The sequence below is a fragment of the Synchiropus splendidus genome, chromosome 17 (assembly GCF_027744825.2).
Source record: "Synchiropus splendidus isolate RoL2022-P1 chromosome 17, RoL_Sspl_1.0, whole genome shotgun sequence".
Lineage (NCBI taxonomy): Eukaryota > Metazoa > Chordata > Actinopteri > Syngnathiformes > Callionymidae > Synchiropus > Synchiropus splendidus.
The window spans coordinates 7,022,053-7,048,784 of NC_071350.1; the positions used below are offsets into that span (position 1 = coordinate 7,022,053).

The following is a 26,732-nucleotide window of genomic DNA, read 5'->3' on the forward strand; positions in this document are numbered from 1 at the left end:
GGCCCTTGTAATGATCCCCCGGTCTGCACTCTCCGGATCGTCACACTGCAGATACCCGCCGCTCCTCGCTGCCAACACCACGCACGGGGGATGGGAAGCGCAGGAGGGGCGGTGGCGGTGAAAAGGAGAGACATGTATTCACTCATACACATCAGTTTGTAGGAGAAACACATGCCGAAGGTCACAGGAAAGTGATGAAGGGCAGTGTTTTTATGCCAAGGCACTGGGTATTCTGTGTTGTGGGAATGTGGGAGGCTTGAGCCCAGCAGCAACTTAGGGTTTCATTCTGTCACTAAGGGTTTACATAAATGTACTTATGTACCATGCTTAAGTGCTTGAATTTCTTCTCATGTCTTTCTGTCTTAAGACTTGCTGTGCTTCTTAGCTATTATTGAATGTTAAACTACATTAAAACACAATGCCTGCGCTGTTCTCCCATTTGTGCTGTTTTGAGGTATGAAAATGTGCCTGTCCTTATCACACACTGAACTTCCCTGCATTCTTTACATTGCTATTCAGCAGTATATCCACTGGGGAGGAGGGCAGCCCTAGAGTCCAAAGTGTATGAGAACAACAACGTCCAAAACAAACATGGCAACTGTGGAAGGGGCATTGATACCTCTTGCACAAAAGACAGAGGCAGCATTGTTGGAGGGAGTGATCGTTCACACAATTATATTGCGACTTGAGGATAGAGAATTTCCGCCATTGTTATGTATTCTTCATGTCTCATTCAAGCTACGTTTCGGATTGTAAATGCATCACTGCTCCCGTAGTTTACAGCGTTTGGCCCGCATCTCTAAGCCTTGTGGAAACATACAGAAGTGTCCGTCCATAATGTATCTCCGTACGTAAAGTTAACTATAAATGGGCCGCCAAATGTCAGTAGCGTCAACGCATGTCAATTTACAACCTTTGTGTGCAACATCACCTTGTCAAGTTGTAAAAAATCTTTTGTTTATGACAGACTGTCTTTGTTCACCACAGAGTCAGAATGACTCTGTGGTGAACGAAACAAGGCAAAGTTTGAAACTAGACTGCTCCAAATTGCCTGAATATGGTTGTCTCACACTTAACTTTCTATTTAGGTGACGTTTCATCTTGCTTATACTGGAGAAAACTTTAAAAAATTGGACACGATGCTGCCTGTTCTTTGCTAGGGTTTGATGTGGTGGAGAACTGTGGGCGATGCTTGTAGGAGATGATGGTGTTCCAGGGATTCATGTTGATGGTAGATGAGATAACCACATTGCTGCGTCATGCATACATCAACTAGGAAAGACATTTCCATACACTATTTGATCATAAAAAAAACGTAAAAAGCGGTTTGTGAAATCCTTAAAGAATCGACTCAGTGTGCTGAAGTGTTTTTCTACTTCTCGAAAACTGTGAAACAAGTTTCCACATTCATTCTTTGCCAGGTGAAGCGTGTATGTTGGCACCATTAACTGTGCTAAAGAAGAATAACACCTCACGTAATGGTAAATAACTTGTTAAGACGCCATCTGCAGTTCAGCGTCATCGTATTCGCTGTCCTTTACACCCCCCACACCTCCTCCGAAATCTCCTCCACCCTCTAACAGCCACAATTAACCAGACCAGGCAGAGACCTTCCACGCTGCACGTGACCCTGCTGCTTAGTATTCCTGCCACGTTTGGCGACGGGAGCGACATTAAATTGGGATCACGCAGATTAGAGTATAATATGGACGACTATTAAAAGCTGCAAATGAGAGACATGGGTTAGAGCGGGAGAAGGGTCCTTGCCATGCTGCTGTGCCCCCGCCTGGTACTACACACACGCTCACCACAACAGAGTCAAATATAAAAGAAGAAAACTAAAACTAAAACTATGATGTGAAAATTCTGGAACAAGTCTGGAAAATATTATAAAACCCCATTCAAAAGCTTTGTGAAACCATAGAAAGAACCGCCCCACGTAAACCTGGGAGAGTGCTGAGCTTCCCTTCGAATAGCTGGCTGGGCAAAATTCATCTAAGAGGTCACATAAGACTCCACCACCTCAACCAAAGAACTGCAAGCCTCACTTGCTTCGGTTAAGGTCAGTGCTCATGGCTCCACCTTAAGAAAGAGACTCAGCAAAAATGGCTGTGTTCCACAACGACAACCTGCGTCTCAACAACTTCTTGATGCACAATGCTTGGGAAAGCACGCCGTGAACCACTGAGAGAACTGTGACTTACTTTGGCAGATGTGGGTCCCATAGCATGTGTACAAAAGTAACATGGGACCAACAATAAAATATAGTGGTGGTAGTGTGGTGGTCTGGGGCTGCTTCAGGAACTGGGATACTTGCTGTGATAAACAGTGAATTCTGATTCCAAACACGTCCTGAAGGAAAGTGTCATTCTGTTTGTGACCTCAAGCTGAAGATAACTTCAGTTCCACAGTGGGAGTACGATCCAAAGCTCTCCAGAAAGTCCACCACTGAACTGCAGGTGAAAAACAGAATCAGGACTTTGGTGTGGCCAAGTTAAAGGCTCAATTCCGAATGTATGTGTGGATTTTGTTTTCCCTAAAAACCCTGCATTTCTGTGGTTGCAGTCGCATTTTGATGACTTTTAAGGATCAGAAACATGCGCCGACAAAAAATCCAGAAGCGGCTGTTTTCCCACACCACTGACTTTTCAACTCTGACCATGTGCTTGAGATATGAAATCCAATAATAAATGTGTCCACACATTTTGCTGAATAAAACTGATAAAATGGAATGTTGTAAAAAAATTGTTTGGGATCTGGAGGTGATTTTCTCCCCCAATAAATGCTTTATGATCTGATGTCAGACATGAATGAGAAATTTGTCTCAACATATTTCAACTTTCCTCCTTGTGTGGACATTTCTGGAAAAGATTGTGGGAAATAATGGGAACTGCCAACAGTAAGCAGCTTAAACTCTTACATAACATGCTGCTGAGTGTCCTTGTCGTCTTTCATTTATTGGAGGATGTATTTGAGAAGTTCCGTTGGGCTTCCACTTCAAGTCAAAGTTAACACAAAGACACAGCGTGACAGGATGGAAGGAGTTGAGAGGATTGGGAGGAGTCGTGTCTAAAAGCCTTGAGAGTCTTGAAGGGGGTCCTCAGCAAGGAAAGGAAGAGTTTGACCTTCATCTAAAAAGGAGGAAAACAAAACACTATGTAAAGTTAAAAAAAAAAACTTCAGTCACCTTAAAGACAGTGCAGGACCACTTGCTCACTTAGGAGCTTCATTTTGTTCAAGGTAGAAGTTTAATGAAATTTAATTTTAAAGTACAAGACAAATTATGGTAAAACTATAAGTATATTTTGTGAGTTTAAGTGAGGAGAAGGTGCAGCGCATGTCATATTACCGGACGTTCCAAACATCTGAGGAAGGAGGTCAGACTCATGAGTCCCACACATCCATTTGTTTTCATAAGTAAGACTGACCACTTTAAAAAAGGAAAACAAAAATGTAAACATAAAGATAATGCCTTATTAAAGCTTGGTGAAGTTCTTGTGTAAAAAATAAAATAAAATAAAATAAAATTCAAAAGGTGTCCTCTGAGAAGCTGTGATCTACAGTAGATCCCTGTAATGAAGGCAACTCTGCCACTGTCTTTCCAGACACCCGCTGTTCCCGCTGCTCGCGCTGCTGTTCGAGAAATGCGAACAAGCGACGCAGGGCTCGGAGTGCATAACGTCCGCCAGCTTCGACGTGGACATCGAGAACTTTGTCCACCAGCAGGAGCGAGAGCACAAGCCTTTCTTCAGTGAAGATCCAGAGCTGGACAACTTGGTAAGATGGACACAATAGCTGAACGCACATCGCCACACATGGAACTGCTACTCACTGCGTTGAAGCAGCAAGACGTGGGTCAGAGTTGAAACGGGACAGGAACAAAGACGGGGCTCAAGAAGAAAAGCGTGCACTCTGCCGATGACTGTACCGGAGGCAGCCGCTCGTGAAGCGCTGAACACTCAATTAAGCCTGCATCTGTGTGTTTTATGAGGCACTGAGTGCAGACGTTCCTCCCAGAGGACACTCACTCCTCCACAGGACAGTAATGTCACTCTGGACCTGACTGGACGTGGTGGGCATGAGACTCACTCACTGGTGTCCTGATGGAGGGAGCTGGCTTTAATGAGCTGATTTATCTCCTCCTTGCTCAAGCACTTTTCAGCTAACCTTGACTGGTGACTTTGACTGAGTGCACTTCCAGTGTTTCCCGGTGTGAAGGAGGGTTTCAGATGGCCAGATAGCAGGAGAGAGGAGCTGATCCAGCGCTTCAAGGAAGTCCAGCTTCTTGACTGTGATGTCATTAAAGGCCTCTGATGTTGATGTGGGAGATAAGGTGCGGGAAGCAGAGGTGTTTTCTCGTGATGTCATGGTGGACTGAGAGCCAACGTTGATTCTCCACTGGTCATTTATTGAATGCTGCTGCAGTGAATGTTTTTTCTTCCCTGTCCTCAGACAGGCTTCTGCTATACAGTATCTGTCCGTCATCTCTCACCTTTTGTTGAAACATTCCGAGACACATTCAGCTAAAAGAGTCTTCTTATCTTAACTTATCGTAGACAATAAACCACCAAAAACAATCTTCACGATTACAATTCTGCATCTCACCGCGCCCTCCAGCTGGGCAGCGTTTGACAGCCGACACCGATTCGCGATCGTAGTTTTAAATTTATTTTTAATACAGGGAACCGTTGATAATGACACTGGTCGCCGTGGTGAAAATAGTTGTATATCGGTCGGACCTCCGCTCCGGTATTGGCAGTGGCATCCTCTCCTGCGTCCCCATTAGGGTTCGCTGATCGCGGACACACTCTCACAGGCAGCGCTAATGCTATGACCTGACATCAGTTAGGGACCATCAACAAATTCTAAAGCGGTAAAAAGTAAAATATTCAATAAAGCAATGAAAAACAACCATTTTAGGAGAGAGAATTGTGAAAAGGTTTTTCATCACACAAGACAAAGGACTGACAGATTGTATCATTTCGACAATAGAATATGATTAAATAATAATCTATTGACATTATTTCTAATATTTATTCAATAGCATCGAGGAAATGTGTCCAGACTGGTTCATAGTTAAAGTCAACTGTTATGAGACATGAGATACAGCAGACAGACGGCTCAATTTAACCCCTAAATAAAGCTGGCAGAACAGTCTGTCAGACACCTGCGGCTTCTACCAGACACTTGAAACATTACATTTCTCATCTCTACACTTAGTTAACTATTATATTTAAACATAAAAAAATAATCGACGAAAAAGTTTCATCATAAAACAGAGACTGTAGTGTCCAACACATGGAATAGAATGAAAATGTATTTATCATGATATTTTTTTAGTCCATTTTGGCCATCCCTAGTCTGAAGTCAGACACTTGATATAAGGGCTGTTCTCAAAAGATGACATTCAAGGCAATTTGATGAAAAATGATCTGTATCCAAACCACCATCTGATTCATGTTTCTGACTCTTAAGATGGTGAAGGCTATCCAGGTGCTGCGGATCCACCTCCTGGAACTTGAAAAGGTCAATGAGCTGTGTAAGGACTTCTGCAACCGCTACATCACCTGCCTCAAGACCAAGATGCACAGCGACAACCTCCTCCGAAACGACCTGGGAGGGCCCTATTCTCCGACACACACCAGTCTCAGCATGCAGCAGGTCAGTCCTGGGCGCTCAGTGGATCTCACACTTCCTTGACGGTCGTCGCCGTCTGTGAATAGCACATCCCAAGACACACCCTCTCACTTTCCTCCAGGTGGATTATGCCGTCCTCTTTCAGCCGAGGGACTGTCCCTCCGTGTTTGCTCACGAGTGTCTCTCTGTCGTTCCTCCAGGAACTCATTCAGACCTCCTCTCCATCCATGACCTCCGTCTCCAGCTCTGTTAACCCATCGGGCATTGTTGCGTCTGCTGGAGGACTACAGCAGAGCAACGTCGCCATGACTACCATCAACTCGCAAGTAGTGTCAGGTGAGCAAAGACTTGTCCAGGCTGGTGACCAAAGAGCTATGAATATAGTGATTCAACTCACTCACCATGAGTACATGGGTGGGTGGATTGTTATAACAAGGCATTCCATCATGATATTGTCGGAGTCAAAGAGCATTTGGTTTGCATTGCTGGCAGTTGCCTTTGGGAGTTTGACTCTGCCCTTTGTCTTAGGTTTGTACTTAACTTTTATGGTCTGAATTTCTGGACCTTGGAATCCCACCATCACACAGGTCCTATTGGTCCCATCGGGCAGTGACCTCCTGCCTGCTGGGTGTGAAGTGACTGAGAAAAATCTGCAAACCCTCCATGATTCTCTGCCTGAAAAGGGTGGATTGATACTCTCTTGTATGGAAGACATTTTTAGTGGAGGGCTTCCGGGGAACAGGGAGTGAGAGATTGATAAATTGATCAGGGTGATGTCAGCAATGATGCGCTTAGTATAGTGGACTGTTGAGGTGAAGAGTGAGCTGAGCCACAAGGCAAGGTTCTTGATCAACCGACCACTCCATGTTACAACCCTCCCCAATGGTCACTAGCGTTGGAAATGTTGACCTCCGAGTGAAGCTCAGAGTAGAATGGCTGCTCCTCCACATTGAGAGAAGACACATTAGGTGGTTTCTGGAGGAGGCCATGGGGCTGACCCAGGACATGCTGGTAACATTATACTGTATCTCCCTGATGGTCGTGGAACACCCTTCAGGGAGGAGTTGGCAGAAGTGGCCAGGCTCTGGTGTTCCCTGCTGAGGCTGCAATCCGCACCTGAATAAGTGAGAGGTGGTCTTTGACATACAACGTATGGACATGCAGTGATTTTACTCAATGAAGTGCTTGCCTTAAATCCAAAGTCTTGTTATTCCAGTTAGTGTTATTGTGGCTGAACAATGCATTTCACAATTGTCCTTGACATTTATGAAGACTGGTAGTCAATGTGTTTTCATATCCAAAATGATGACTCGACACATTAACACGGGGGAGGAAATAATATTTCCTCAGGGATTTCAGGCTCAAAAAAAAAGGAGGATAAGAAAAAAAATGACATGACGAAAAATCTAGAGGGCAAAAAAGTCAGGATATTGTGTGTTATTATGAAATTAGGTTACACAAAATATCCATAAAAAATTGATTTCTAATGCTGATGTTTTTTAAAGGACAAGAAGTACTCCTTAAATAGTCCAGGAAAAAGACAAAAAATATATATAAAAAAAAGAAAAAAAGAAAACAATATAACAAGGAAGTTATATTTCAGTTGTACTCATAATGAAAAAAAATAAATAAATAAAGGATTCAATAAGATTGTCAGAAACAGTCCGGCGTAGTCAGGTGTGTGTACTCTGGCAGGCAGACTGATTTACTGTCAGATCTTACTTTTTGGCCGAGTAGGAATGGTTTCACATTTATATAGTCTTTCTCTGGGCGAACTTTTATGACCACCACATCGTACAGGTGTGTGGGACCATATTCAAAAGCATGTTGGTTGGTGTACGAGAGAGAGCAGGTTTAATCCCTGCAGTCATCTGAGAGCTTCTGAACCTGAGAACATCTGTCTGGCGTCCGCAGAAAACTCACACTACCAAAAAGACTGTGAATGTGACGGGATGTGGCGCCATCCTCAGAAGTTTTCAACCAGAGGGAGGTGTCACCTCAAAATAAATAGAGTTGTTCTGAAGAGTTGTGCAGTTGCTCAGATTGCAGATGAAGTCAGCTAGATATTAGTTAGAGCAGAGTTAGAGCATTTAGAGTGCATGCACTTTTCTACGTCCGTCTTCTTTTGTGGTTTTAAGGGGTCATTTCACTTCACTTCAGTTGCGTGATAACATATTGGTGTGCATTGTCACACAGTACCAGGCTGTGTGCACTGTTTGTGATGATTATGGTGGAGCCAATTCTTTGGAGTGTGTATTGGAGCAGGCAATATTGCCCTCATCTTCTCCTCCTCCACCTCTACCCCTCCTCTTCACCTCCTCGTCCTTTTAAGGAGGATACATTTCTCAATAAAGTTATGGAGACTTTGACAGTCAGACGACCCAAAAGTGTATTCGCCGCATACGAGGCTGAATAATCCAACAGGAGGCGCAAGAGTCCAAAAAACATGAAGTACGATGACGGGGCAGGGTCGGATCAGAAGTAGACACGCTCAAATAATATAGTAGTCAAAGTGCATTCAGTATACATAGAGTGCATGGCAGAACCAGGAGGCAAAGTTCAGGTACATTTTTTTATTTATTTATTTATTTTTTTTCGAGCTCCAGCCCACAACAGGACATCAAACCCTGGAGTGAGCGCTCCAGCCTCGGAGGTGTGGAGAGCGAGCACCTCCCCTGTGACACTCTACCAGGGTCCAGTGTGGAGACAGGAAAGGTTTTACACCTCAATATGAAGAAAAAACAGTCAGTAAATGTAGCTAACGGGACACGTCTGCATACAGAGGCTGCGTTATACACAATAACAAAGCGCGTTGTGGGTCAGATGGTCGGTCCGCGCACGTTATGTTTTTTGCGGCTTTTTTCGGGGCGTTCGTTGTGTAGTTGTGGATGCCATAAATCAGTTCTCAGTTCTCCAGTGGAGAACTAGTGGTAGAGGAATCTGAAGCATCCGGTATCTTTTGATGCTAAATGTTTTTGTTTGCATTATGCAGTTCATAATGTATGTGTCGTATACTGTATTGTAGCTGTCTGAGGCCACTTCCAGAATTCCATCCGTTGCGCAACATCTATTTGAGGAGCATTTTTCTCAGGATGTGGCAGGGTAACCATGGGGGCTTTCGTAGTGGACCGTAACGCCACGATGACATTTAGTGTACGTGTGTATAAGAGCGCAGCGTGACTGGCAGCGCTGGGCTGATGGACTCTGATAATGTCAAGCATGTACAGTGAAATGTTAATCCTGCCCTCTGGAAATCCCTTTTAACCTAAAATAAATCGATGTGGCTGCCTTTTGATCACCAGACACTGAAGAGCTCAAACAGACTGCGATAAGAGCGTCTTGATCAAGGCTAATTAAGCCGCCAGCGAAAACACTCGCCGCGCTTCTTTCTTTTCAAGGTCTAAAGACATCAACGCACCTCCGACTGATTCCGCCGCTTGATCACCATGCTGCTGTTGTGCAGGAAGGGGGGGAACTCTAATGTGGTGCCGCGGATGTGGCTTAATTCTCACGATGCTAAATTATCCCCCCAGGTGGAACCCTGTACCAGCCGGTTGCCATGGTGACGTCGCAGGGGCAAGTGTTAACACAAACACTGCCGCCGGGAACCATCCAGATCCAGAACTCACAGGTGACATGAGCCGCCGTTTGACCCTCCTCTGTGCTCCTGGTCGCTGACTTCATTTGTTGATATCATATCCATCCCTCTGAGACTGCCGCATATAAATATACAAGCTGGAACTAGTTGACTAGTTCCCTTCCAACGCCAAGACAAAGCCGCTGTCCCTGACTGGCTGTGGCGGTTCCGAGTGATGTCACGGCATCAAACACCTGGCATCAGCCCGAGTGTTTGTCTCTGCGTGTCTATAAATTTAACCCCAAATATGCAGTTGAGACACTGTAAAACAGACTGGTGAGTTTGTAGCGACTGAATATATATGAAACAGACACATGGATTAAAGATGAAGCGGTGAACAGCGTCTGCTGGCAGCACTCGCCAGACTGCTGACCCTCTCCTGCGCTCACACTGTCAAGGGTGCTGCTTTTTATATTTTAAGCATCATTACTTAAATTCAGTTACCATGGCGACACTTGAGGAGGTGTTTCTGCCCTCGCCACCGGAAAACAAAAAAAAGATGCTAATTGGTTGTCTCCCTTTGTTTCCGCGGCAACAATAAGTGCCACAGACCACTTCTTTTTTTTTTTTTCTTCCTTCTCACTTCCTCTCCCCTCTCTGGTGTCCGTAGGTGAACGTGGACCTGGCGTCTCTGTTGGACAATGAGGACAAGAAGTCGAAAAACAAAAGGGGGGTTCTGCCCAAGCAAGCCACCAACATCATGCGCTCCTGGCTCTTCCAGCATCTCATGGTGAGAGAGAGCCGTCCTTCAGCTCTGCGAATTAAATACACTAGATATAGAGGTTGTTATCAATATTACAGTATTAAATTGTCAAGCGCGCAAAACAAATGTATCAAAAGCGACAGCACTGAAGGGAACCGTGTAAAACAACTACATTTATCAATATCAAGTTGTGTCTGACCTGACGTAGATGGTGGATCGTGTAAGATGATGCGATTTATTCACTGTTCTACCATTGTAACCTCAAGTACCGTAATGTTTAACTGAAATGTATGGCCTTTTTTGTCCAAGTGATGGGGTGATGGGGCTTCATGAAACAGTGTCCTCATTTTCAAAGCTCAGTAGATGATGCTTTAAAAAAATGATGTGGTTGCGCAAATCCAAAGAGCACCATCTAGTAGGCTCTGAAAGTGAGGACACTGTTTCATGAAACCTCACCAGCCCATCACTAGCTGTCTCAGGTGGTCAGCCTCCTCCGCTTTGACCTAGCAGCTTAACTGACCTCTGTATCAGCTGACATCTATTGTTATTGCTGTCTGGATAACAGGTAGATATGGGTTGATGAGGCTTCATGAAACAGTGTCCTCATTTTCAGAGCTCAGTAGGTGGCGCACTCAGTTTAAAAAAAAAGATTAGGTTTTATACAAATTGTTGTTCAAATCCAAATGCTTTTGGAATTGAGAGTGCCATCTAGTGACCTCTGAAAGCAAATACAGGTTTCATGAAGCTTCACCACTAGTCAGCAGGTTTTTCAATCCATCCAGAATAAGCTTCCAATTCCACCCCTGCCTGTCCACTTAGATGTTGCCAGATTGGTTTGACCTGTGTCGAGTCGTAATATTCTTCTGTCATTAGCTGCTTGTTGTGACCCAAGTACGGTTTGACAAACCTATTTTTCCCAGGTGTTATCCGTGCTCCCTAAATTAAGTGTCTTGATTTGGCTCTTCGCGTCTCCCCAACCCCGTCATGCCTCAAACAACAGTGATTTCAATAAGCGTTTTTGAAGCAGTACACACACTTTGACTCAGTCATCTTGTTCCCGTCTTCTCCTTAGCATCCGTACCCGACAGAAGACGAGAAGAGGCAGATTGCTGCACAGACAAGCCTCACACTACTGCAAGTCAATAACTGGTAAGAGAACACAACAACTGTCTTCTGTCTTTAATGTATGAACGGTTCTTATGAAGATCAACCTGGCAGCATCACATGACACTTAACCAAAAATAAAAAATTCAATGACAATAAAAGGTGTTTATGATGCTTGGTTACCACTCTATTACCTGGTTTATTATGTGTTATTATATGAATAAAGTGTGGATCCACAAAGACACTCTGAACCACAAACAACAGGGCAGGTAACAACAAGATTGTAAGCCACAAGTATACGGAAGAGATATTTATGTTTGAAGAAGAAGAGGTGGTGCTGACGGCTTTGACAGATACCACACACTTCAGAGTTATGAACTCCGTTTCAACCACTTCAAGTTATTTAAGATATAATTACGCCATCTAGCGGTCGGATTCTTCAATTACAAACGATCGGTCAGGGAAAACACACTGGTCTCTGTCAGGACACATCTGACAGCGCATGGTTTCGACGAGCGGTGGGTCTTGTGGGACCATTGTTGGCGCCCCCTACCTAAAGGGCCGCTTAAAGTTTTTGTGTCACACCTCTTTTTTATGAAAACAGAAAATATTTTATGACATTTAGACGTTGTTTTATTCATTACATTTATAGTAATATGTAGTATATTTATTTTATTCAGAATGGTATTCATGATGTACAGTTTTTCCAATTTTCTCAACGTCAAGGGAGTTTTTTTCCCCTTTTTTCTTTGGTAAATTTAATGCACATGACTTGCACCTTCTGCTGCTGCTAGTTGGACTTTTCCGTGACTAATATGTTTGCGCTGATCAAACGGTTTCATGCCATTTCACAAGGATTTGGTTTGTTTGTTTACAAGTGTGGTTATTGAACACAAATGAAGCCAGTAATTCTGATATCAGACAGTAATAACTTGTATTTCTTGAATGGTCCCTGGACCTATATGTTGTGGAAAAGGTGGGCCCGAGATCAGGAAAGTGAAGAACCTCTGGTCTACAGCCTTAAGAGCAGCAGGCAACTCCAAAAGTCAAGTCCCAAGTCAAATCTTTTAAAACAGTGCATGAAGTTTAAGCTGTTTATTGCTTAAGAACAGGGAAGAAAATGGTCGTATTTGGATTCCAGAGTCTGCTACAGCTTTTGCTCTTGGTTCCTCCCAGGTTCATCAACGCTCGCCGGCGCATCCTGCAGCCGATGCTGGACGCCAGCAACCCTGACCCGGCTCCCAAAGCCAAGAAGATGAAGTCTCAGCACCGACCCACTCAGCGCTTCTGGCCCGACTCGATCGTAGCAGGAGTTCTGCAGACGCACCGAGCGCAGACGGGAAACAACTCCGACAGTAGGCGTCGTATCTTGTATTTAGCTGCGCTGAACAACAGTCACATCAAATTCTAGCTGTGTTTCCCCTTCTGAAATGGACTGTTTTGACTCCTACGATCATCATCGACAGTCCCTCTTTTGATTTATCGTACTCCCCTACAGTTGAAACACCATTAATCCTGCTACTATTTCTACCTGTACTACGAGTGGAACAATGTTTTTAACTCATACTCATACTATCAATATCAATAAACGTGTATTCGGTTTAAAAACATTGGCAGTTTTTCAACCGCTGGCCACAAGGTGTCTCCGTTAACTTGCAATACAAGATAAAGAACTTGACTTTAAACTTGTTTGAGATGAAAACAGCAGCAAAACCGGCCACTCCAGTTGATGTTGTTGAAACTGACTACACTTTTTAGATGGTAGAAACACAAAATTATAGGCATTGATTTTAGATTTTAAAGATTCTAAGGTTTCTTTCTCCAAGTTTCAAGTGTAGAAAAACAAAGTCACTTTACAATCATGCAGCGTTCTCATCATCACCTTTGTCCCGCAGACCCGCTGAGTCTGGACAGCCTCCATTCGCTGTCGTCGGACTCGGCCACACTGGCTATGCAGCAGGCCATGCTGGGAGCTGACGACTCCATGGACGGCACCGAGGAGGAGGAGGAAGAGGAGGAGGAGGAAGAAGAGGAGGAGGAGGAAGGAATGGAGGAGGAGGAAGAGGAAGAAGAGGGAGAAGAGGACAGTGACCGGAGGAGGCAAATGTCAGGCGGAGGAGGAGGAGGGCGGAGGGATCTGAGCATGGAGCACTCGGAGGACCTGAAGTAAAAAAAAAACTCCAGTGAAATCATGAACATGTCCAGGATGGCACAGGAATTTGGAAGAAATCGCTTTGGTCGCTTGTGTCATGAGACTTTGTACACGTCCGGACGAAGCTGGCGGAAGAATCGGAAACCTTTTGCACAGTGACAGAATGTGTAAAGACAAAACTATTCTGAATGTAAATCAGAGCGTCTTTGAAAGTGTTTCACGTCATCTGTCGTGGCTTTTCAAAATAAAATTTAAAAAAAGACTTCGTAGGTTCTCAGGTCCGACATTTTCTTCCTGAAACTTTTGTCAAGCATGAAACTTTGAATTTTATTTTCTTCTGTGTAACAATGTTTTGACTGCACATCACATCCGCGTCGCTGAAGGAGGTTCTGGTGCTGATTTGCATATTTATTCTGTTACTTCCGTTAGTATCCTTCAGTTCCTTCGGCCCAGAACGTCGCCTCCTCGAGTGGCCGCGCGCGCACACCAAGTTCACCTGAGATCTGAGAAGAATTGCAGGTGATCTCAAAATAACAAGACAGAAGGACGACACCTGCTGCCCGTCCAGGCGCAGCGACTTCCTGAAACTTTTTACAAACTGAAGGGAAAAAAAAGACGACGGATTTTGAAGAAACTGTGAAGCTGTCTGTTTTTGTACATGGACTGGATTTCTATTGTGATTGTCTGGGAGGGGGTCACATGTTATACTGTGTGTTCTGAGTGTTTATTGTAATATTCATGAATATTTTTGTCTCCATTGGTTTTTCTTTTTTTTCTATCAGATCTTCCAAGACAAGTGACAAACAATAGGGGGTATTTCTATTTCATTTGTACGCCTTGTTGTCATAACCGACTGTGTTTTAATTGACCAATTTTAATTATTAAAACATTTTAAAGTGTTTGTTTCCCTGCTTTATGACATGAACAAGACGTCCACATGATAACGCAGGCGGAGGCTGAGCTGTTGCTGTAACCTTGGTGGAGTCTGTTATTTGTGCTGCTGGAAAACGCCCACCATGTTTCATCCAGAGGGTTGAACAAATGGCTACAACCAACTGAGTGCTGATTCATAGCCTTCTTTAAATATGAAATTTAATGTGAATTAACAATGCAAAGCTAACAGTGGAGCCTGCGTCAAACTCAAGGCCTGGGGACCACATTTTGTCCACCAAGTAGATTTGTGTGGCCCACAGTAAACCCCTCAATTAAATTCAATAGTATCATAAATTTTACCCAATACTTTCTCGTGGCTAGTTTTACAGTACAATAGAAATAGAAATTCAGTTTGGCCCGTGACTCGAGCAGGGTTTTACATCTTGGTATGATTGACTTGAGAGTGGTTGGAATAGAAGCAGCAATTGTACTGCAAAACTTAAACTTAAAGAGGTCTGACTAGAAACAACCTTTTGTCATAGACTGCATAAGTTCAGTGATGGGTAGCTGATGTATCATGCAACAGTGTTTGAATTTTCAGACGCCACAAGATGGCGCTCTTCTTATAGGAATGATGTGAGGTTTCACATCAGAAAATCACGACACTGTTTCATGAAACCTCATCGACCCATTGCAACAAGAGTCTGTTCTATACTGTACTGTATGTTCACAGTCATTGCGGGAATATGTTTTGTAATGGACACGGTTTGATGGCATTTGGAGGCAAATTCAAACCAAGACTAGTGAATCGTGTCAGCATGAAGCAAAAGAAGAAGCTGCTGTAGTGTCAAGAATAAGGCAAAGTTGAGGAACAACACCAGTTATGATCACCATGTTATGATAGGGTCAGTTGACTACCTAGAAAAAGACGACCAGATGGGACCTCGGGAGATCGAGGGGAATTTCTAGGCTACTGATGCCACAGTATAAGGGGAGGATGGGCGCAGCACTTTCTGCACAATGAGTGTGGGCACCGAAGTTTAACTTGCTGCAATGTTGGAATCTATTCCAAGAAGGGTTCCTAGCTTCTCTCAAAAGTAACTAAGTCAGATTACAAGTTACTTGTCAAGTTACATTTGGCAGCCGACCACAGCTCTCATTGCCTAAACAATATCTTTTATGTCAAGTTTGAGGTTGGAGTTGTTGGCGGTCCAGTGTTGTCCATGTTTGGGGTCATTTTTTAGCACAATCTCAGTTATATGAATCTACAGTCAATGTTTTACTTTGACACACTCTAACTCATTGGAAGGGAAACCACACACAATAAGCAACAAGAATAAAAAACAAAACAAAGCGATATATTGTCATTTATATAATAAATTGGAGGAATGCCCTATTATTTTTATTATTATTTTACTTTTTTGCTTTTTTTAAATTACAAGGCAAAAGTTTAGTAGGTCTCAGTTGCGCCAGAGGATCATTTTATCGCTCACTTTTGAGAGAAAATGCATCATCAGTACCGTTTCTGCCTGCACCAAAAAAAAAAAAATCTATAAAAGTCTAAAAATCTATTATAAGTGTCGTTTAACTTGACCTCTGAAGAGGATTAAAAAAAACTGGTACACAGTTTTTTGAGTTTGCACTTTTGCGAGGCTACTTTATGTCGCTCTCTTTAACCAGTGACTTCTGCTAGTTGGTGGAATTGCAGGGTTAATACTGTCATCTATAGCACACACTAGTTCAAAGTAGTGGCTGTATTTTCAGCTAGAAACGTTCATCTCTCTCCTCACGCCTCTGTTATTTACTGCAGTGTAGCCGGCAGCTTGACACGTGAGCTGCCCACGTGTTGAAACCGTGACTGGTGTGTCCCGCACACAACATCATGCACAAAGACACAGTTGTAGAAAGTGAATGTCAATATTTTGCTTCCTGACAATGGCAACAATAGTAACGCACGATTACTTAGATAAGTAACTTTTGAAATAGAAATATAGTGATATAAGAGTAACGCGTTAATAAGTAACATGTTACTTGCATCACTGCTCTTCACATAACAACAGACAAAACTGAAACAGACCAGAGGAGATGACTCTTTATCACGTTTCACTCATGGCTTCAAATCAAGAGAGTGAAAGAATGTGAGAGAAAGTGCAGCTCTTGTGCAGTCAGGTCCAACATAGGAGAGATTGGCAGTTGCCCACTGACAACACCAACCTAGGAGATGCGGAATTGTTGTGTGAGGGGACGATGTGAAGGCCTGTGTCCATGCAGGATGGGTGATGACAGACTCGCAGCTCTGGCTCGATGAGGCTCAAATACCAGAGTGGAGTCATGACTGCCTTCCTACACGGACCTTCGGTTTAGTTAGTTCAGACAAGCAGTGGAACAGCAGCTCCGAAGCTGCGCTGGAAGTAAAAATAGCCCCACAATGACAGAGTCTGAAAAAGCCACTGACCACGGTCGGCTTGTTTGAACTAGAGCTGAGCCGCCTCAGCACCGGGGCCCAGGCTCACACAGGGCTCGGTGGAACGCCCTGGCCTGCTGCTCCGTGCTGGAGGTCCAGTAGCTGCTGCCAGCTGGGCCACCACATGCTCCCAGATGTCCCCCTCTGTAATTACAAGCTGAACCGAGCCTGGACTGGACCAGCCCAGATCCAGCCTTTCATTTACTCTAGCCCTGCCCGGATACATAAGCAGCGGGCCAACGCTGAGCCAGCCTTTACAGGAGCCCCGCCATCGCATTTTCAGGGAGAATTACCCGGGTCTCGGTAAGTCGCTCCGTAAGATCGTCGCGTGACTTTTCATCCACAGCACTTCTCTACAGTGATGCCATTTGCTTTTGTCTCACACCAGTTCAAAAGCAGCTAGGATAAATGCTAACATGAGTGGTAGCATGTGACTTCTGGGAAAACACCATCGCTGTTTTGGTGATTTTCACCCATTCTTTCTGGTGATCCATCTCACGTCTCAGTTCATCTCTCCCAAGCCTCCTCCCATGAATATAAGTGATGCGTCTGGATCTCAAAAGACCAGCTGCCTCCTGCATGTTCTTGTTGCATTGAATGAGCTTATACTGGAAGTAAAACGTGTAGTTCTCTCCCCATATTTGGTATGTATTCTTCAGTGAGCTGTTACTTTACTAACATTAGCAAAGAAAATATACAGTAGATTTGTTTCATCCAGGGGTGGTGTCTGGGAGTAGAGTAGAGGAAGGTGTTCAGGATTAGATCAGAAGAGCAGAACAAACACAGTTGAATGAGGGCGTCGCTCTGCTCTAAACATACTGTTGGCAAACTTACTCTGTCTTCTACTACTGAAAATGCTCGGGTAACATAGCTGCATTTAAGGCTTAAAATATCACGTTGGTTAAACAAAAATGGTTCCGTATTTACCCGAGATGTTTATGAATATATGAATGACAAATGTATGTTTGGTTTTTGGTCCTGAAAGAGTTGGAGCAGAGAAAACTCATACAAATAAATCCATTTTTATTCAAACAATATTGCCCATCATTAACTTCTCCCCTTTGGTTTAGACTGGGTCTCAACATAAATATATTTTCCACAACATATACATGCTTCAGAATTTTTACATGGATGAGATTAAGTCTTACTGCTGGGACGGAAAATGCACTTCATTTTCCTCTTAGTACAACAGCAAACATGGATGAAAACATCAGCAGTATGATGATATATGCAGTATTATAATATTAACATGACGATTTTTTCAACTTGTTTTGACCTGTTGTGAAAAACAAGGATGCTTATGAGTAATATATATATATTTTTAAAATCATATTAAAAGGCAATAGAAGGAATCTGGAATTTAGGAATTAATCTAAAAATTTTTTTACTCAATTTAACCGAATAATTTGGAGACTTATGATATCTATTAATGTCAAAACATATGCATTTGAATTCTTATAGAATAGTACGAACACAGTAGGTATAAATATACATTCCAACAAAAGACATTTTTCAGAAGCAAAGTGTTGAACTTTTGCAGAACAAATTCAGATATATTTGTGATTTTACAAGAGAAGAAGCAAGAGGTTCGGTGGAAAAGCAGCATGTGGCCCCCAACTGAGTAACTTCCAGCTCTCTTTTGAATTTGAATTAAACTCATATACTTTTAACTGAATACATATTTCACATTTTTTGAACAGTTTGGTTCATTCTGCCTCCAGCAACTACTAACTGTTTGGGGATAACTTGACATTTAATATGCCGTTGATGTCCTTTATTTGGGTTTGAAATATATATAACGTCCGCTTTATTCCGCGCTTGAAGACTGACAGGGGTCTTGACTTTCATAACTAGGTGTCCAAGATGTCCATCGCCAAGGCGGCGGCCAAGGCCATGCTGTCAGACGCCCTGCTGCAGGATGGCCTGACACTGAACCGGATCAGCCACCTGGAGCTGGAGCTTCCTCTGGACAAGGTCATCAAGTACGTGTCGGTGGGCCTTCCGCTGCTGCTGGTCTGCATGGCCTTCGCCCGGGAGGTTTCCCTCGGTGAGACTCGTCTTTCAATTCTCCGCCTGGATTCATGTTTTATTCTGCATCTGTTTGCTCCACTCTGCCCTCGAGCCATTCATCAAGACATGCAGACCAAGAGAGGGAATATCTTCTGCTCGCTTGTGTACGGAGCGCACAGAAACATTTGTGAGCTTAGTAAAACTGAGAGGTGAAAGGGTACATCAGACAGCAGGTTCAAACTCAGCTACGTCGCACTCGTGCATGGCCTGATGGACACCAGTGGGACTGTCATGTTGTCTCAGCAAAAAAAAAAAAATGAAAAAAAAAAAAATAGAAAAAGGTGCAACTTATTGTGGTCTTCTTTCAAAAGTGCAGTGATTTACAAAAAGTGGAAAAACAAATGCAGCAAAGAGGCTATTTACTAAATGTACAGGGAAAACTAGACAGACATCCACAAAAACAACCGAGTCACCTTTGCAAAAACAGAAAAACAAACAATTGGTTTTCCAACTCAGGGGTTTCCGTTCTCTGCCACCATCACACACCCTCCCCAAACAAAACAAAATGGCTTCCTGAAACACCCCTTTTCCCCCTCCCCTCGACGAATCACGGCGCACCAAATTCCATGTTAAAATTAAACACTGCTTCAGTCTTTTCATGCATGTTTGAAAGTGTACTATTTCCACGTATTTATTTTTATGAGGCCATTTCTTCAAGAAAATCCTAAATCACAGCAAATGTAATTTTCAGACGTGTGACATAAACCGTGCAAAAGTGTGCACATAAATAAGCAGCAGCAGAACCGCTTGTGTTGGGAACACGTGCGTGTTATGCTCGGGCCGGCTGCCAGACGCGTCTCTTCATGTGTTTGGGTGTGATTCTAGTGTGTATGAAGAAGTTGTGTGGAGGAGCTCTGGGTGACGGATTGTCGGAGCTGCTCCGTCACACATCTTCCTCTTTAAAGCCGTGAAATAAAGGGGGTGGAAACTTGCATGTCATTTCCCTGAGTAGCGGTTTGAGCTGATGAGCCTGAGCTCCGAACTAAACGTCGCTTCTGAGCTGAGCTGCAATCCGCCTGTTGCTCCGGATGACGCTTGACATCCATGTGCAGCTCCAGCAGCAATTACAAGACCTTTCCTCACTTTAATCTAGTCAAATGAGCAGACGTGTCGATGAACTCGGGGGAGGGCGAGAGGTGGGGCGCCGCCATCGTGACACGCTGCCACTTCGCTGATGGATCCTGGTGATACAGTCTGATCCCACCTGAACTCTTGTGGAAGAGATTCCAGTGGCACAAACAGAAGCTCCAACTTTAGCAAATAGCTTCTAGGAGTTGGCGGGATGAAAGGTTGGTGTTTCCTAGCGGCAGGAGTCGCCATGTTGCTGTCTGTTGTGATGTAAGAGCACAGGGAGAGCAACCAAACAAACAAAAGGTCACACTGCTCCTTTCACATTTGCACGTGCAGAAATTGTATGAGCAAAGCTGTTCCACTATAGAAGTTATTCTGTACTTCCTCTTTGTCATATTCATAAGAAGCGACACAATCAGTAACAGCCTGCATGACTGTGAGAAGAGGATGGACACACTACACAAGAAGAGAGAAACACACACCCGAGTGTCTTATCTAAAACAATAGCATACATGGATGAAAATAAAAACATCTCTCTCTCTCTCTCTCTCTCTATATATATATATATATATATATATATATATATATATATATAACAATATAATGATATATGCTGTATTATAAGATTAACATGAACATTTTTGTCATTTTGTTTTGACCTGTTACGACAAAACAAAGATGAATATAAATAGATCCTTAAAGAATAGTTCGAACACAGCGGGTGTAAATATACATTCCAGCATTCCAGACATTTTTCAAAAGCAAAGTGTTTTGCTGAACAAATTCACATACAAGTAACATCCAACTTACGACCTGCTCAACTCACGTCCACCAGCACTAACAACCACGGACAGCAGATGCTTTTTTTTTTTTTTAATTCAATGTCTGGCACCACGTACGACAGTTACAGCAGCACAGTATCCCAGCATCTCACTCTCACACAGCCATCTACCACTACAGTAGCACCTATAACCCTCGCGTCGGCCATTTTGAATGGCATTCCACTTTCGTCCAATGCGACTTACGACCGGTTGGTCGGAACCAATCCCGGTCATAAGTCAGATGTTACTTGTAGATCCTTAAGGAATAGTACTAACACAGTGGGAGTAGATATACATTCCAACAAAAGACATTTTCAGAAGCAAAGTGTTGAACATTTGCAGGACAAATGTATATAGATTTATGATTTTACAAAAGAAGAAGCAAGAAGGATTGTATTGTCGAGGATCAACCAACTACACAAGGAGAGAGTCCCACACATCCCAGTGAGTCCCTGAGAGTTGGCCCCAGTATCTTACCTAAAACTGAAGCTCCAGCTTACACTCAGTTTGGGGAAGAGTGAAGGGAGACACTACACTGATGGTGGCAGTTACAACAACAATGAAACTTGTCTTTTTATGGTTATGTCGACACATTTATTTTTTGGTGATGTGTATTTTCCATCTTCCAAATGAATAACTGTATACAGTGTCAGCGTTAATCAGCTAAGATGTGGCTGATAAAGAACACGCCCAAACGCCCACGGTGAATGAAAGAGAAAAAAGAAATCACAAGCAGGTGCTAAATTAGAAGCAGTGCGTTTCTACTTCCAGACACATGGGCACGGTATAAATAGAGGCTGTATGTTTTCTCTTGTAAGTTGTTGGACACACCCTTCAATCTGCCTGCTGCGGGGAGGAAACCTCAGCAGTTTCAAGGCGGATGGCTCAGGGACAGTCTGAAGTTGCCGGGTAGAATCCGCTCTGTCAAGGTGACCTAATTATAAGGGGGAGGAGGGGGAGGAACCCCCAGTTTCTTAAATGTCGGTTGCCATTTAGAGACGTGTGATTTTCCTGATTCACTCAGGTTGAGGACCTCCAGGATTTTGAGCGGCTGTGTTCAAGCTGTTCAAGCAATGTATTTATATCAGTGGTTCACAAGGGGTTTAGAGTTTAGTTTGGTTTAGTTTACACGACAAAAGGTCATGACATGACAAGACATGAGACCGAAGACAACGCAAGAACATAGTCAAACATAGGCACAGGGATGGATGGATGGATGATGGATGGAAGGGTGGATGATGGGTGGATGGATGGATGGACGGATGGCTGGATGGATGATGGAAGGGTGGATGGATGGATGGATGGATGGAAGGGTGGATTGATGGATGGATGATGGATGATGGATGGACAGATGGATGGATGGATGGACGGATGGCTGGATGGCTGGCTGGATGATGGATGGATGGATGGATGGATGGAGGGATGGATGGATGGGTGGGTGGGTGGATGGATGATGATGGATAGAAGGGTGGATGGGTTGATGGATGGATGGCTGGGTGGATGGATGGATGGATGGAAGGATGGATGGATGGATGATAGATGGATGGAAGGATGGATGGAAGATGGATGGATGGGTGGGTGGATGGATGATGGATGGATGGAAGGGTGGAGGACTGGGTGGATGGATGGATGGAGGGATGGATGGATGGGTGGGTGGCTGATGGATGGATGGATGGGTGGATGGATGGATGGATGGATGGATGGACGGATGGCTGGATGGCTAGATGGAAGGATGGATGGATGGATGGATGGATGGATGGATGGATGGATGGATGGAAGGATGGATGGAAGATGGATGGATGGATGGATGGATGGATGGGTGGATGGATGATGGAAGGATGGATGGATGGAAGATGGGTGGAATGATGGGTGGATGGATGGGTGGATGGATGGATGGATGGATGGATGGACGGATGGCTGGATGGCTAGATGGAAGGATGGATGGATGGATGGATGGATGGATGGATGGATGGAAGGATGGATGGAAGATGGATGGATGGATGGATGGATGGATGGGTGGATGGATGATGGAAGGATGGATGGATGGATGGAAGGATGGATGGAAGATGGGTGGAATGATGGGTGGATGGATGATGGATGGATGGAAGGGTGGATGACTGGGTGGATGGATGGATGGATGGATGGATGGATGGATGGATGATGGAAGGATGGATGGATGGATGGATGGATGGATGGATGGATGGATGGGTGGATGGATGATGGATGGATGGATGGATGGATGGGTGGATGGATGGATGGATGGAAGGATGGATGGATGGAAGGATGGATGGATGGATGGATGGATGGATGGATGGATGGATGGATGGGTGGATGGATGATGGATGGATGGATGGATGGATGGGTGGATGGATGGATGGATGGAAGGATGGATGGATGGATGGATGGATGGATGGATGGATGGATGATGGAAGGATGGATCTCCCAGCTAAACATTCAATAACATGCAAACCACCCGATCTTGAGCTCTCGATCCCTCTTATCCCAGTGGTGGTGGCCTCTCTCTGACCTATGAACCAAACCATGAACCAGTCCACGAGTCAAAGTCGCTGGAATGGCAGAGGAAATAAAACCTAATGTGTGCATGAGTGTGTGTTTGTGTTGTCAAGTGCTTGGAGGCTCAGGGCCAAGCAGATGTGGAAGGATGAAAGTGGGCATCAGGAACCGATCCCCCACTTCAGGTGCTAACAGCTCCCATCATCATGTGTTTATTCCTCAGGGCCTCAGATCAGCTGTTTCCCTCCCAGCAATTTCACCATCAAGCAGGCCGGCTACGTCGACACGTACTGCTGGGACTCCCTCATGCATCACGAGTTTGACAGCGAAGGGAACTTTGAGGAACGCTCGCTCTGGGTCCACAAAGTAAGTCACGGCGAGTGTCAGAGGCCTACAGCAGCCGCTAAGCTGGACACTGAGGCTCAGCTGCTAACGTCCCATTTCCCACCCAGATGTTCCCCTACTCTCTTCTGGCCATGGCGGTGCTGATGTATCTGCCGGCCCTGATTTGGAGACAGTTGGTGATGCCCACTCTGGGGTCCGACCTGCTCTTCGTCATGGAGGAGTTGGACAAGTCCTACAACCGCTCGGTCCGAATGGCCCAGAGCATTCTGGACATGCGCCAGGCCACCAAAAACCCACTCACCTTCCAGGCTGAGCTCCAGAGGTGCTTCATGAATCTTTTATCAGAATGATGCTTTTAATCTGGAGGCTTTTTTCCCACAAATCTGGGCTGGTGTCCTTCAAGAATTGGGTCATAAGACGGTCCTGAATTCTGATGGGAATAATCACCAACCGTGTGCAGTCTCATTCTGTCGCAAGCCATTGATAAATGCTTTGTTCTAAATGTCAAGCAAACATTTTCGAGCGACCGAGCCATTCTCACTTCATCGCGTGATTTATGGAGATGGAATTATTAACCACCTCGACAAGCAGCATCTCATACGGTTAAAATCCACGTTTGACTTTAAACCTTTTTCATTTTATAAACACAGATTTTTGTTATTCAAAGTAACACGTACCACCTAAGGAGGTCCACCGTTCAGTGGTAAGCCCCGAACCCACCAATCTGGTACATAGTATCCTGCCGGGACAAGACAGTCTTAGGTGTGCAATGGGCTGACAAGGCTTCATGAAACACTGCCCTCATAGGTGGTGCTCCCACTTTAAAATGTTTTCATTTGAATTTCAAAGTTGTGATGGTTAGATGGGGCATCATGAAACAGTGTCATCATTTTCAGAGGCCACCGGGTGGGGCTCTTGGTTTAGAAATGATAAGAGGTTTCATTGAATTAGTCGTTCACGTCCAAACATTTTACAGCAGACAGCGCCATCTGGTGGCCTCTAAAAATCAGGACACTGTTTCATGACACCTCATCGACCCCTCACTTTTGTGTCATGAAACATAATGTACCCATCACTATCTGAAATCCAAATATTTCAGAGCAGACAGTGGCATGTTGTGGGCTCTGAAATATTTGGACACTGTTTCATGAAGCCTCATGAGTCCACAAACACATTTCTGCTCTGAATACTGAAGTAATGCAGTAGTTCCTACATGTACCAGATCAACTTTCACTTGCTGAAGCTCAGTTGGACTTGATGGAGGTCTGTGGTGAGCCGTTCCGAAAAACCGAAAGTGGTACCTACTGAGTCATGATCTAAATATAGGAACATGTGTAAACATCTGAGAGGGACGTGGTTTTCAGTTCCCTTCTCCTTGTGATCTGCAGGGCCAAAAGGAAACGCTACTTTGAGTACCCTCTGCTGGAGAGGTACTTGAAGTGCAAGCAGAGCTCCTACTTCCTGGTCAGCATGCTCTTCCTGCGCGGCTTCCTCCTCCTCACCTTCATGACGGCGGCTTGCCTCTACCTGGCCTACTTCCACCTGTCGGCCTTCCTGCAGGACGAGTTCAGCTGCTTCGTGAGAACCGGGATGCTCCGAGACCAGACCTGGGTTCCTGAGCTGGTGCAGTGCAAGATGATCGGCCAGTTGGTCTTCCAAGTGATCAGCGTCGCCAACGGCGCCATCTACGTCCTGCTGGCGCCCATCGTGCTCTTCAGTTTGATCCGCCTCTTCGTCTGGGACACGACCTTCATCTCCGTGTACGAGGTTCTCCCCGCGCTGGACCTCCTGAACAGCCGCAGACTGGGATGCCCCCTCAATGACCTCAATGTTCTCTTGCTGTTCCTGCGCGCCAACGTGGCGCACCTGAAATCCTACGGAAAGGTTCGGGCGCTGTGCTCCCTAGCGCCGCCGCAGGTCGGCGCCACCACTGCAGGGCAAGGCTTGAACGCCATGCTCAGCCAAGAGGAGCTGGAGGAGCGTGAAGAGGCGGCGCTTGAGCTGGCCGATGAGCTGGAGGAGGCCAAGGAGGAGGGCAAGCTGAACCTGGTGGACATCATGACCATTCTGGGCGCGGCGCAGGCAAGAGTGGTGAACAGCAGCGAGCAGCGGCCAGTGGTTGAGGAGAATATGAGCCTCGGTACTGTCACACTAATCTACACACTTAAACGCATTCTGCTGGCAGCCATTCTCACCTACATTATCTGGGATGCACAGAAAATCATTACGTGAACTGGCTCTTCATCCAGAACACAATGGCCTTGAGTAACAGCATCACGTCAGAGCAGAGTGGGGCATAAATTGTTATGGATCGGACTGGAAAACGGCCTGAGATAATGGGATTTCACGCCCTGTGAATCACGTCGCTTCGGCACAACACACTTATATGGTCTCAAACCTAAAGGCTAGCAAGGTTACGCAAACTACCGATTTCACTTCCTGCCTCTGTACGGACCGTTCCAGCCCGAACGAACACTCAGTTGTTATTTTACGTCACTCCATAAAGGCTCTTTAAAATGAATAACAGAAAGAAGTGTTTTGTAGCAATAAACCGCTCCAGCACAACTGTCTTAGCTGCACATCCTAAACCAGTCTTATAGAGACCTAACTGACCTCTCTGTCTCTTCACAGAGCCAAAGCACCAGGGGTACCATGAGTTGAAGGAGACCGCACCATTTAGTCATTACTAGACCTCCCGGACTGAGTCAATGTGATCACAGTGAGGGCCCCTAATCCAAAGCACTGAGGCCCCGACTTCATCTTAGATTCACTGGGAAACTTGTTCTGGCTGGAAATGTCAATGGAGTCCTGAGGTGGAATCTGGAAAGTTGGAATTGTTGACTGAGAGAACCAGTGTTTCACTATTGCTTTTGCTGCATTATTTGTATTATATTTCACTGTATGTCATTTTTAAATAAACAGTTTTGTTACCAACAATATTGTCATATTACTATATAGTGCCTGCATTTTAGTTCCCACTTTCGCTTGCTCCGAATGGCCCATGACGCATTTCACTTCTGCAAATGCCAGAAAGACGCAAACAAATCCGTGATTCGGCTTTGTCACGTTTGAGCAAGAGAAAACTTGTAAAAAGTTATGTTTCAAGAGAGCAACAAAAGCGTGTGTTTGTCCATTTGTCAAGTCATATTGGCTCCAAAAGCCCTGGCAGGTTGTTCTCTGAGTCGGACAGGTTGGGAGGCTTTGTTATAAATAATCCAGCAGCCATCTGTCTGTCAGACGCAGCCGCCACAAGGCACAGAGGTCCGGCCCTTTCCTCACCCATCACATGTGTTTTCCACTGTTTCTAATGAGCCAAGAAAATGGCCAAATAACAGAACCGG

The 26,732-nt window shown here is 44.7% G+C and overlaps 1 protein-coding gene across 1 annotated transcript in view; it reads left to right on the forward strand.

The window, feature by feature from the left end:
- Positions 1-26,101, forward strand: part of LOC128748042 (uncharacterized) — a 101,200-nt gene extending 75,099 nt beyond the window's left edge. The window contains exons 5-18 of the mRNA XM_053846433.1: positions 3,606-3,777; positions 5,476-5,661; positions 5,838-5,973; positions 9,171-9,268; positions 9,885-10,004; positions 11,050-11,126; positions 12,258-12,436; positions 12,977-13,247; positions 16,585-16,663; positions 18,425-18,617; positions 23,270-23,412; positions 23,499-23,713; positions 24,780-25,531; positions 26,023-26,101. Of these exons, the coding sequence (XP_053702408.1) occupies positions 3,606-3,777; positions 5,476-5,661; positions 5,838-5,973; positions 9,171-9,268; positions 9,885-10,004; positions 11,050-11,126; positions 12,258-12,436; positions 12,977-13,247; positions 16,585-16,663; positions 18,425-18,617; positions 23,270-23,412; positions 23,499-23,713; positions 24,780-25,531; positions 26,023-26,081 (2,680 nt within the window). The 3' untranslated portion in view covers positions 26,082-26,101. The remainder of the gene's footprint in view (positions 1-3,605; positions 3,778-5,475; positions 5,662-5,837; positions 5,974-9,170; positions 9,269-9,884; positions 10,005-11,049; positions 11,127-12,257; positions 12,437-12,976; positions 13,248-16,584; positions 16,664-18,424; positions 18,618-23,269; positions 23,413-23,498; positions 23,714-24,779; positions 25,532-26,022) is intronic.
- The last annotated feature ends 631 nt before the right edge of the window (positions 26,102-26,732 follow it).